The 12588-nt window shown below is 60.2% G+C and overlaps 1 protein-coding gene across 1 annotated transcript in view; it reads left to right on the top strand.

The window, feature by feature from the left end:
- Positions 1-12588, top strand: part of LOC142070959 (cadherin-related family member 5-like) — a 40369-nt gene that overhangs the window by 11871 nt on the left and 15910 nt on the right. Inside the window, exons 8-14 of the mRNA XM_075125017.1 lie at positions 439-609; positions 1625-1715; positions 5475-5581; positions 5695-5895; positions 7175-7306; positions 10610-10688; positions 11351-11544. Of these exons, the coding sequence (XP_074981118.1) occupies positions 439-609; positions 1625-1715; positions 5475-5581; positions 5695-5895; positions 7175-7306; positions 10610-10688; positions 11351-11544 (975 nt within the window). The remainder of the gene's footprint in view (positions 1-438; positions 610-1624; positions 1716-5474; positions 5582-5694; positions 5896-7174; positions 7307-10609; positions 10689-11350; positions 11545-12588) is intronic.

Here is a 12588-nt window from a genome sequence, read left to right as displayed (position 1 = left end):
GAGCTGGCCATCACTGTTTCTGTTCTTCCCCAGCAGGAGGCACCCTGCTTCCTGACACCAGCCACTCTGGCTGCTGTATCACAGCCCAGCCTCCGCTCGTGTCCATGAGAAGGGACTTTCACTGGGGCAGGGCTATCGATTCTGCCAGTTGTGGATGTGGGCCCGAGGGACAGACAGGCTGACTGGGTAGATGGAGAGATGCTGTGGATGGGCAGACAGACAAATACTAAAGCTAGATCCGGCTGAGGGATGGGTAGAGAGAAGCTGTAGGGGGAGATTCTGGGCTAGGATGGGCCGATGGAGCAGGCAACACCCTGGACTGGGCCAGGTTTTGGCCCCCTGGCAGCCGGGGACCCTATTGATAGCCAGGCAGGTCAGACGGCCCCGGGAGGCAGCTAGACCGGGCTGATTGGCTGTCGTGGTTTGCTCCCCTCCCAGGAGATGAACACCAAGGAGAGGTACAACTCTTCCGCCAGGATCCGCATCAACGTGCTGGATGGGGATGACCAGTACCCCCAGTTCCTGCCGTGCAACTTCCTGTCGCACGATGGTGCCAACGTGTGCATCAGCCCCATCTACACGGCAAACGTCACCGAGCAGGAGGTCAAGGTAGGCACCGGGGGACTGGCCCAGCATGGGGGGTGGGGTGGGGGATGGAGCCTCCGGTGCTGCGGGGCAGAACCTTTCCTACAGCCCCTGCCACCAGGTCTGCTGAGGCCAGCTGTGCCCTTGAGAGCGGGACTAGGACATGCCAGCATCGGAGCAAGGTGGACGGTCCAGGCCATCTCCACGGGGCGTGGGGCATGCTGGGAGGACAGCCATACATGGCCTGGGGGGTGGGGGGGCTGTTTCGCTCCCAGCTCAGGGCACGGCCTCACCTGCTGTCACGGAGTCCCTGGGCGATGCTCTGGAACTGCTCCCCATGAAGCCGGTCAGGACTCTGGGGCAGTCGCCTTTCCGTGAGCAGCCTGTCTGCAGGACACACAGCTCACATGGCTTCCACCTCCCTGGGTCTGACCTCAGAGCATTCAGCCTCCTCTGCCCCTCTGTGCGCTTCTCCCAGCGAGTCCGCTCAGGCGGGGCTCCTGGGGAAGCCAGAGGGTCCTGCCCCCCAACTTCGCAGTCAGACGGGACTCTCAGCCAGCCAGTAAAACAGAAGGTTTATTAGACGACAGGAACATGGTCTAACACAGAGCTTGTAGGTGCAGAGAACAGGACCCCTCAGCTGGGTCCATTTTGGGGGGCAGTGAGCCAGACAACCACGTCTGCCCTTCACTCCACATCCCAGCCAGCCCCAAACTGAAACTCCCTCCAGCCCCTCCTACTCTGGGCTTTGTTCCTTTCCTGGGCCAGGTGGTCACCTGATTCCTTTGTTCTCCAACCCTTCAGCTCTCACCTTGCGGGGGGGGGGGGAAGGGCCCAGGCCATCAGTTGTCAGGAAACAGGGTGTTGGCCATTCTCTGTGTCCAGACCCCTGCACACACCTGCCCTCTAGGGCTCTGCAATGATCATACACCCTTACCCCTTAACTGCATAGGGGAAACTGAGGCACCCCCACAATATTCGGAGGAAACAGTAAGAACAGTCCCACTTCGTCACACCTGCCTTTCTGGGTCTCCTCCAGGTGGGCCCTTTGCACCTCGTCCCCAGCTCGGTCTACGCAGAAGATGGGGACAGGGAGCTGAAGGCAGCCATTACCTACGCCATCCTTGCAGGTATGGGGGTGCTGTGGGGACCCTGGGACGCACACCTGTGCTGCCGGCACCAGAAGCACCCTCAGTGGGGAGCTCCGCGTGGAGAGCTAACGGAGCTCCTCCCTTTGCTGTAGCTATCCCTGAGCTGCACGTAGAGCTTCAGGGTGGGGCGAACCAGCAGAGCACCGTGCCCATGGACAGGGACAGGAAGACACACACGCACAGACATGCACACATGCATGTTCTCTGTGACACATCAGGGCACAATCCAGACAACGAGTAGCTGTGTCACCCCTGCCCTCTAACCTGGGGTGCTCTTTACACCGCTTTGCTGCTGTGGCCTCCAGTCCTGCACTGCTCACGAACAGCCTCCCGCATGCAAATCACTCCCAGCGACGTCTGTGTGTGATCAGCAGCCAGCCACAGCCCGGCTCTTACCAGCCTGGGTTCTCCTGCAGGGTGACCCAACACACCCGCAGTCCTCAGATTTCCCCCAGAAATGTACATCCAGTCCTGCCTGGCCCCCTCCTGGGCAGTCCAAGTTGAAATAAAGTTCGTCATTGAATTAATAAAAATGATATGCATGTGTCCTGTTCCCCCAGACTCTTCAATTCAAACACACTGGATGAGATCAAACAAGTTTATTAGCTACAAAGAGAGATTTTCAGGGAGAACATAAAAACGAGACATGAGGCATAAAATAAGAAATAAGGCATGAGGCATAAAAGCCAGAAATGGTTCCAAGAAAAATAAAGATAAAACACAACTGGAGCCGGACTTAACAAACTCTGTGAAATTCACAGCAAGGTTTTCTCACCGCATGCGTTAGCAGATTACTAGCCAATCTCTTCGGTCAGGACCCCTCCCCCCATCTAACAGTGCTCCCTCTGCCCTTCAGATGACATGGATGTAGTGGGCACAGAGAAAGAGAGGGGTATTCTTGGGGTGTCTCCCCCTTTTTTTTATAGTCCTTCCCCCATTTGAGAAGCTTCTCCAGCTGGGAGCCTGGCGACAGGCTGTCTGGGTGGACAAGATCCCCAAGCTGTTTCTTTGCTAACATGTAGATTTTCTGCGAAAGGAATGGCCCATCAGCCTTGTTTACACCTGCTGAGGCATGAGCTTGCCCTTTGTCTCTAAGGAACTGGTTTGGCCATTCTCCAGATATGGCACATGTGTTAGTAACACCACACAGTGGAACCTTATAACTTCAATGTTGCCACACACATTTTACCGGGACAATAATGATCAGCAACTTATGAGTTTTCAAACGATACCGCACAAGGCATACTTTGTACCAAGCTTATTACAGCTGTGTGCAAGGGGTGAGTTCAGGGGTACAGTCAGACGCACAGTATGTCACAGACATGCACACACAGAGACATGTACTCACATGCCATGTGCACAGGCCTGCATGCACACACACGTGTGCAGATCTGCACAAATGCCCACAAACACGCACACAGCGACTCTGGCAGGAAATTAAACAGCTGGGCAGGAAGGGGCTAAGCGCAGGTGACAGCAGATGGAAACGTGGGGATGGCAGGGACTGTCGGCCATTAACCCCGGCCTGGATCACCCAGCCAGGCTGCACGGCTCTAAGGAGCGGGCTGAGCCTGGCTGGCTCCTTCCCCCCGACCCCCATTGCTGAGTGCATGGAAGCCCCAGTGAAGCCAAACCCTGCAGAATGGAGGCCAGCTAGATTCTCCTCCCTCCCCTTCCCCGGCCACTCCCTGCCTCCCGCAGCTCCTGCCACAATCCCCAGCTTCCCCTCCCCATCTCCCCCGTACTCTGCTCCACGGGCTTCCTGGCTCTGCTGGGCCTAGGCCTCGTTATCGGGGGTGGGAGAGTTGGATAGAGGGGAGGTGGGGGAGGAACATGCCCCAGCCCAACCCAGTCACCCCACTGAAGGAAACTTCCCACACTAGTGCCCCCACCTGTCCCTGCAGATCCCCAGGAAACAGCCTCAGCCTGTTCCTGGGGCTTTTCCAGTCGGCAGCTGGCCAGCTGGCTAAGGGTTAATTCAGCCCATTTGCCTAGGTCACTGTGGCACATGCCACCTGGAAGATTGGCTACTGTTGGGAACCCTCTGTAGCACGTTAAGGGGCAGCCGTTCCCCTGGGCTTCCTGGCTTCAGTGGGGTTGGCCTCATGTGGGGGGCCCCAGATTCTGGGGTAGCCTGGAAATGCCACCTCTCATTGCAGCGGGGCTGTGTGTGGACAGTCAGCACGGCTCCCCATGTGTCATTGGTCCTATCGCGCTAATGGTGAATCGGGATTCTCCTTTAACATAACCAGTAGGGTCCAGGGCTCTTAGGGGCGAGAGGAGCCAAGCGTTGTGCTCACTGTCGCTTTGAGAAGACACCCTCGTGGGGTCCCTGGAGCCTGCATGGCTGTGTCCCCAACGGGTCTCTGGCTCTGGGCAGCACGCCGGGTTCTTCCTCTGTCAGGGCATCGTCCCAGAGCTGGATGCTGAGTTAGTATCTGTGTCATACCAGGATCCCCGAGCACAACAGAAACCTGAGTGCCAGCTTCAACCAGTGGGCAGTGGGTCCTGAAAATGCCCCTGAGTCTTGGTAAGCCGGGGAGGCCAAGATGCTGGCCGATCGGTGCACTAGAGAGGGATGGATGGATAGAGATTCCCAGCATGCACTGCAGCCCACTCTCCACTTCCGCATTCAGCTGCCTTGCTGAGGGTGACACACGGTGGCTCTGGATGGCACCTGTGTCCCATGGCTCTGGGTGGCACCCTGTGGCTCTGGGTGGCACCTGTGTCCTGTGGCTCTGTGTGGCACCCTGTGGCTCTGGGTGGCACCTGTGTCCCATGGCTCTGGGTGGCACCCTGTGGCTCTGGGTGGCACCTGTGTCCTGTAGCTCCTTGTGGCAGCCTGTGGCTCTGCGTGGCACCCTATGGATCTGGATGGCACCTGTGTCCCATGGCTCTGGGTGGCACCCTGTGGCTCTGGGTGGCACCTGTGTCCCATGGCTCTGGGTGGCATCCTGTGGCTCTGGGTGGCACCTGTGTCCTGTGGCTCTGTGTGTCACTCTGTGGCTCTGGGTGGCACCTGTGTCCCGTGGCTCTGGGTGGCACCCTGTGGCTCTGGGTGGCACCTGTGTCCCGTGGCTCTGGGTGGCACCCTGTGGCTCTGGGTGGCACCTGTGTCCTGTAGCTCCTTGTGGCAGCCTGTGGCTCTGCGTGGCACCCTATGGCTCTGGGTGGCACCTGTGTCCCATGGCTCTGGGTGGCACCCTGTGGCTCTGGGTGGCACCTGTGTCCCGTGGCTCTGGGTGGCACCCTGTGGCTCTGGGTGGCACCTGTGTCCCGTGGCTCTGGGTGGCACCCTGTGGCTCTGGGTGGCACCTGTGTCCCGTGGCTCTGCGTGGCACCCTGTGGCTCTGGGTGGCACCTGTGTCCTATAGCTCTGTATGGCAGCCTGTGGCTCTGCGTGGCACCCTGTGGCTCTGGGTGGCACCTGTGTCCTATAGCTCTGTATGGCAGCCTGTGGCTCTGCGTGGCACCCTGTGGCTCTGGGTGGCACCTGTGTCCTATAGCTCTGTATGGCAGCCTGTGGCTCTGCGTGGCACCCTGTGGCTCTGGGTGGCACCTGTGTCCCGTGGCTCTGCGTGGCAGCCTGTGGCTATGGGTTGTATTCATACCCTGTGGCTCTGGGCAGCCCCTGTGGCTCTAGGAAGCCAGGGTGCCCGGTGCACAGCACCCGTCTTGGGAGCATGCCGGGATCCAGAGCTGCCCCCTTCCTCGACCTCGTCTCCTCTCCCCACTCAGGGACAGACCACGGCAGGTTCCACATAGACAATGTGACGGGCGCCATCACCATGCTGCGGCCCGCGGAGAGCCAGAGCCACACACCCACGTTCAGCCTCAGCGTCATGGTAGGTCGGGCTGGGGCCGGGCTCTGGGTTCGGGCGCCCACGGGGGCCTGAACGGGACAGTCTGGTCCTGAGACCTCAGCCTGCCCACCCCACCCACTCTGTGCCCTCTCTAGGCCGCGCAGGTGAACGACGCCAACAAGTACGTGGTGACGGAGGTGCGGGTGAGGGTCCTGGCCGCCAATGTGCACCCGCCTCGCTTCAGCCAGCCCCACTACCAGGCCTTTGTGCGGGAGGAGCCTGGCCTGGCCGCGCTGGTGCTGACGTACAGCGGCCGGGTGCTGACGCTGCAGGCCGCCGACGCCGACTTCCCCGACGTGAGTCACACCAAGGCAGCCGCATCTACCCGCCCTCTCTCTCCTGCCCAGGGCCCGTGCCGCCTGCCCCTCTCCCCTGCCCACCGCCTGTGCCCCCGCCCTGCCCAGGGCCCGTGTCGTCCGCCCCCTCTCCCCTGCCCACAGCCTGTGCCCCCTGCCCCCTCCCCTCCCTGGCCAAAGCCCATGCCCTCTGCCCCCTCCCTGCCCTGCCCATGTCCCCTGACCCCTCCCAACCCTGCCTCTGGCTCTCCCCGCCCTGCCCATGGTCCATGCCCCCTGCCCCCTCTCCCCTGCCCACAGCCTGTGCCCCCTGCCCCTCCCCGCCCTGCCCAGGAACCATGTCCTCTGCCCCCTCCCCGCCCTGGCCAAAGCCTGTGCCCTCTGCCCCTGCCCTGCCCATGTCCCCTGACCGCTCCCCACCCTGCCCATGGCCTGTGCCCCCTGACCCCTGCCCTGCCCATGGCCCGTGCCCTTTGCCCCTTCCCCACGATGCCCAGGTCTGTGCCCTTTGGCTCTCCCCGCCCTGCCCAGGGCCCATGCCCCCTGCCCACTCCCTGCCCTGCCCAGGTCTGTGCCCTCTGCTCACCCCCCCGCCAGGTGGTGATGCCCACTTGGGCACGTGCTCTAAGGGACCACTATCTATGGAGAACACCGGCCAGGCGTCCCCCTGCAGCTGCCTGTGCCTGACTCTTCGGCCAGGGCCCCAGCTGGCGTCCGTCTGCTCCGTGGCAGTCAGTGGCGCTGCTCCACATTTCACAGTCGAGGAGCCGACCCAGTCGGTGGCCCTGGGCGTCCGGCCGGCGGCTGCAGCCTGGTGCTGGCTGGCTGGGCGTGGGCAGCGCTTGGCGAGCAGCCGTTCCGCCGGCATCGTGCAGTGCCGGGAGGGCAGCAGTGCCGGTGCGTCTCTGTCCAGCGTGGGGCTAGGAAGCTCCCGACCCTCCGGGTGCAGGAATCTGGCCTGCTAAACCCGGGGCTCCACAGGGCTGGGGGGCTGTTCCATGGGTGGGAAGGGGGCAGACTCGGCCCCCCCGAGAGAAGGAATGAGGAGAGGTGAGACTGGCCGCATGGCTCCCACTGGGGGATGGGGAGCAGAGTCCGTCTCACGGTCCCGTCCCCCCTCCCGAATCTGGGCCTGCTTGGCCACCCCACCCCTGTGAGATCCCGGTGCTGGGACCTGCTCCCGCAGGGTCCCTGGGGGCACCCCTCGCCCAGCCCTGGGGGCCGCCCATCCGTCCTCCCTCCCGCCGCATTCACCCTGCCATCCCGTGTGCGGCTCCAGGGCTTCAACCCGAAGGTCCAGTACAGCCTGACGCCCCAGTCCAACCACACCCAGCTCTTCCAGATCACGCCGAGCGGGCTCCTCGTGGCCCGAGCCGACCGGCTCCGTGCCCTCCAGCGCTACTTCCTGCAGGTAAGAGCGGAGCCGCCGTGGCCCCAGGCTGCGCCCGCCCTTCCTGGGCACCCGGGAGCCAACAGACCGTCTCAGACGTCTCTGCTTGGGGAAGGGGGGCCATCCTGCCAGCAGATCCCCTACTGCCCCAGCAGCAGGGAGCCCTGGGGCGCGGGGCCTGGAGACTTCTCTGCCTTCTCTGGACACTGACTGGCTCCGGCCAGGGCTGCATCTGCACGGCTCCTCGTGGGTTCCTTGGGGGCCTGCAGGGCCCGCTGGCTCCTTGCTCTGTGAGGCTATAGGCCCCTGCTGCTGAGGTCCTGAGCTGCTCATGACATCGCTGTCCTTGCCACGGCAAGTGGGCGTGACGGCACAAGCGGTACCTGCGGGCAGAGATCTCCGGAGCGAAACCAGGTCCTGGGAGCTCTGCCTGAGGATGGGCTGCAGGACGCATCCCAGGGACCGTTCCCACGTGACGCCCCCCAAGCCCTGTGCTGGCACGCGGCTTTGTGATGGAATCAGAGAATGGCGGGTTGGAAGGGACCTCGAGCAGCCCTGTCCAGCCTCCTGCACTGAGACAGGATCAAGTCAGCCTAGACCAGCCCTGAGAGGTGTTTCTCCAACCTGTTCTTGAAAACCTCAAGTGTCGGGGATTTCACAACCTCCCTTGGAAGCCGATTCCCTACCCTTCCAGTAAGGAAGGTTTTCCTAATATCGAACCTAGATCTCCCTTGCTGCAGATTAAGCCCATTACTGCTTGTTCTGTCTTTAGTGGACATGGAGAACAACTGATCCCCATCCTCTTTCATAGAATCATAGAATATCAGGGTTGGAAGCGACCTCAGGAGGTATCTAGTCCAACCCCCTGCTCAAAGCAGGACCAATCCCCAACTAAATCATCCCAGCCAGGGCTTTGTCAAGCCTGACCTTAAAAACTTCTAAGGAAGGAGATTCTTTATAACGGTCCAACTCCTGGGGGAATTCTGCACCAAAAAGTTTTAAATTGTGTGCCAAAAAGTTTAAAATTCTGCAAAATTCTGCACATTTTATTTGTCAAAATACCACAGTATAATCATGCCAGTTTCAATTATTTTGGTAATTTATTTCAAAATACCTGTCAGCAAGTATGTTTGTAACAATACAGACAACGAAAAAGATTCAGGAAATGTTTTTTTTGACAAAGAGATTCATTACTGGGCATATGAATACAGAACTCAGAGTAATTCTCTTAATCTACAATACAGAACCATATTTACCTGCCCCTGTCAGAAGCAGTGCAAAGGCTTGGGGAAGTCAGGGGTAATGGAGGAGCTGAGGGAAAGGGAAGTAATTGCTGGGAGCCTGGAGGTGAAGCTGAAGGATTGTTGGTTGTGGGTGGGAGAAGTATGGAACTATTGGGAGGGTGGGGGCGGAAGGATTGTTAGGGAGTGGGAAAGCCTCCCCCATGCAGACCCTGGTTGGCCCCAGCCTCTCCCATTCAGTCAGACACATCTGCCCCTGTTCCCATGTGTTCCTGAACCCCCACTCAGCCAACCCCTGTCCCCATGTATCCCTGCACCGCCACTCCCGTACCCCTGATCCCATGTGGCCCTGCACCCCCACTCCCATTCAGCCCCTGGCTCAATGCTATTACCCTATTAGCTCTATGCCCCTGCCCCATTCTGTCCCCCACTAGTCCTTCTGAACCCCAATTTGTGTGATCCCTCCAGCAGCCATGTGTGCCCCATGCTGTCCATCCCTCCCCCATATCCTGTGCCTTCTCACCTCGCTCCCTGGGGAAGGCAGCCTCTCTCCCTCTCTGGCTGGCTGCTCCGGCCCGTGAGCCAGTTGCCTTCTCTTCTGGTGCCACAGCAGCCCCTGGTGGATGAAAGGTATAATTGCAGTGCCTCTCTGGCACAATCTGTTTTCGGGGGGGGGGGGGAACTAAATCTGCGTGGGACATAAATTCTGTGCGTGTGCAGTGGCACAGAATTCCCCCAGGAACAATCATATTGAAAGACTGTTCTCAGGTCTTCTCTCAGTCTGCCGTTCTCAAGATTAACCATGCCCAGCTTTTTTCACCTTTCCTCACAGGTCAGGTTTTTTAAACCTTTTAGCATTTTTGTTGCCCTCCTCTGGACTCTCTTCCATTTGTCCACATCTGTCCTAAAGTGTGGCACCCAGACCTGGACGGGGTACTTAGCTGAGATCTCACCAATGCAGAGGAGAGAGAGACAATCACCTCCTGTGTCTTACATACAACACTCCCGTAACACACCCCAAAATGAATTAGCCTTTTTTTTGCAACTGCGTCACGTTTGGCTCATATTCAGTGTGTGATCCATTGTCACCCCCTGCTCCTTTTCAGCAGTGCTATTACCTAACCAGTTATTCCCGTTTGTAGTTGTGCTTTTGCGTTTCCATCCTAAGTGAAGTACTTTGCACTTGTCTTTATTGAATTTCATCTTGTTGACTTCAGACCAGTTCTCCAATTTGTCAAGCTCATTTTGAATTCTAATCCTGTCCTCCAAAGTGCTTGCAACCCCTCCCAGCTGGGTGTCATCTGCAAATTTTATAAGCATCCTCTTCACTCCATTATCCAAGTCATTAATGAAAATATTGGACCCAGGACAGACCCCTGAAGAATCCCACTAGTTACATCCGCTCATTCTGACAGTCAACCATTGATAAATGCTCTCTGAGTACAATTTTTCAACCAGTTGTGTACCCACCTTATAGTAATTTCATCTAGACCACATTTCCCTAGTGTGCTGATGAGAAAGTCTCAAAGGACAGTGCCAAAAGCCTTACTACAATCAAGATATATCATGTCTACTGCTTCCCCCATCCACACAGGGAGAAGTGGTAGATGTGATAAATTGTCCTCGTTTTATACATGGGGAAACGGAGGGACAAACTGCCCAGGGTTATACAGTGAGTCGGCAGCAGAGGTGAGAACAGAATCCAGGAGTCCCGACTCTCTGTTCACGCCCACTCTAAACACTAGACCCCACTTCCCTCACACCAATGATAATAGAACCCAGGAGTCCTGACTCTCTGCCCCCACCTGCTCTAACCCCACCAGATCCTACTCCCTTCTCAGAAATGGGAACAAACAAGAAGTCCTGGCTCCCAGCCCCCCTGCTCTAACCACTAGACCATGCTGCCTCCTTTGCTGTATAAACCCAAGGTATGATTTACCCTGGAACAGAAGCTTTAAGTCTCCAAGGAGCCCTGTGGAGGCCTCACCTTGTGGACGTGTGGCTGTGAGGGCCTGTTCCCAGGTGCCTGGCTCCTCGAGGCTCTCTCAGCGCCGGCGATACTGAGCACTGCTTCCCTGCCTAGGTCATCGCGCGAGACGAGGAGTCAGGGGAGACCACCAACACGACGGTCAACGTGGAGGTGCTGCGGCCGGGCCAGGCAGGTACGGAGCCGGCAGGACGCCCCGTGGGCTGGGTCTGTCTCCGGGGATGCAGCCAGCTGAGGCCAGGCAGCCGAAGCTCTGGGGATGTGGTCTGGTCCCGGGGCGGCGGGTAGAAGAGGCCAGGGGAGGCGATGCCTCCCCAAACAGCCGGCCGGACGCCTTTGGAGCGCTCTCCAACCCAAGGCCCCGCTCCCACTAGTCCTCTTCCCCCCAAGGCCCTGCCCTCCCTCTGCCTCTCCCCACCCCCGCTCTGCCCACATGGGGGCCCCGCAGGAGAGGGTGGGGCCTGGGGGAGGGGGCAAAGAGGCGCTAGCAGTGGGTGGGGGGAACCTTGGGAGAAAGGGCAAGGCTGGGGGGCCAAGTGGGGCTGGGGGTGGAGCATGGGTGGAGCTTCGGGGGGAGGAGTCTGAGCGGGGGCAGGCCTTGGGGCGGGACCATGGTCCGGATGCGCCCAGCCTCCCCAAATGGAGGAGTCACGCGCCTCCCATGGTCTGGTCCATGGGGACCTGGGTGGCCCCATCAGCACTGACCCATGCATCCCCAGAGGAGATCACCGGGGAGCTTCCTTTGGCATGCACAGCGCGCTTGGGCCGCGTCCAGAGGCTGAGCTCCGCCGGTCACCCAGACGCTCCCTGAACGGGTCCCTGCCCTTCCCCCCACAGCCCCCGTGGACCCTTCCGAAGCCGGGCAGAGCCAGGGCTCGCTGGACGTGGGGATCCTCGCTGGCAGCCTGGGGGCACTGCTCCTGCTCACCGCCGCCATCCTCGTCCTCATCATGCACGCCATGAAGAAGAGGCAGCAGCATCAGCAGGCCCTGGAGAGGGCCTCCCTGGCCATCGAGAAGCACCCCAACGTGGTAAGGCCCCCCGGAGCATGTTCCCTTGCCCCCACCCCTGCTGGCTTTGCAGGCACGGGGGGGGCACTGGGCTGCCAGGCACCCTGGCCCAGCCCCGCTGGGCGCTCTCACCACGGCAGGGGGTAGGTTCAGTTGGGTTGGGCTTCTCCCCGGGATCCCAGGCCGGCGTGTGCCCAGGCTCACCCGGGCTGCCTTGTCCACGTGGACAAGGGGTGTTCCCTGGTGCGGCTGAGGGTGACTTTCGGAAGCCTGCCCCATGGAGAGTGCTCTGTGCGGGAGGAATTCCCCCCCGGGCAGGGGGGGCAGCGCCAGGGCTATTCACCGGCTGACGTATGGAGGGCCCCCCCATGCGGGACTGGAGATAGCCCAGCTGTTCCCAAGTGGGAGATGGTGGGGGGCCTTTCAGTGATGGGCCCTGTCTACTGAAGCCTCTTGGCTGTCCAGGGCACACGTCCGCCAGCCTGATGCCCAGAGTGCCCCATACTTTGTTGCTTACATCAGGGCCCCCCGGATCCAGAGCTACCCTCTGGGAGATCCTGCCCCGGCAGGCTGGGGTGTGTAGGAGGGGCGATCGGTTCAGCAGAGGATGGTCCGTGGCAGCTGGAGAACCCCTGGCCAGCAGGATGGGTGGGGTCCAGCCGCTGTGGTTTCCCCACCCAGGTTTCCTCCTGAGGCCATGGTAGGAGGGTGCAGGGGTAGGCCTGTTGCTCTCCCAAACAGCTCCTCCCCCAGGCTGGGCAGCAGGAGACCCTGGTCCTGGAAGGAGAAAGGGATGTGCCCCTCCCCTAGCTGGGTTCCTGTCTCCTACCCCCAGCGGCTGGGAGTCGGGAGCCGGCTGGAGGAATGCCATGGCGAGCAGGTACCCCGTGTTGGGGGTGCCACGCCCGTGGCCAGTAGCAGCTTGTTGTGTTGTGTGCCCAGCCCAGGGGGGCACCAGGCCCAGTGCTGCGTCTCACCCTCTGCCTCGAGGGGACTGGAGGTGATTAACTGAGCAACGCTCCGGGCAGGGGTCTAACGGTGGGCACCTAAGGCTGAACCCCGGTC

The sequence above is a fragment of the Caretta caretta genome, chromosome 1 (genome assembly GCF_965140235.1).
Source record: "Caretta caretta isolate rCarCar2 chromosome 1, rCarCar1.hap1, whole genome shotgun sequence".
In the NCBI taxonomy this organism is placed as follows: Eukaryota; Metazoa; Chordata; order Testudines; family Cheloniidae; genus Caretta; species Caretta caretta.
Note: the sequence above shows the minus strand (reverse complement) of the source record. Positions and strands in the feature narration are given on the sequence as shown.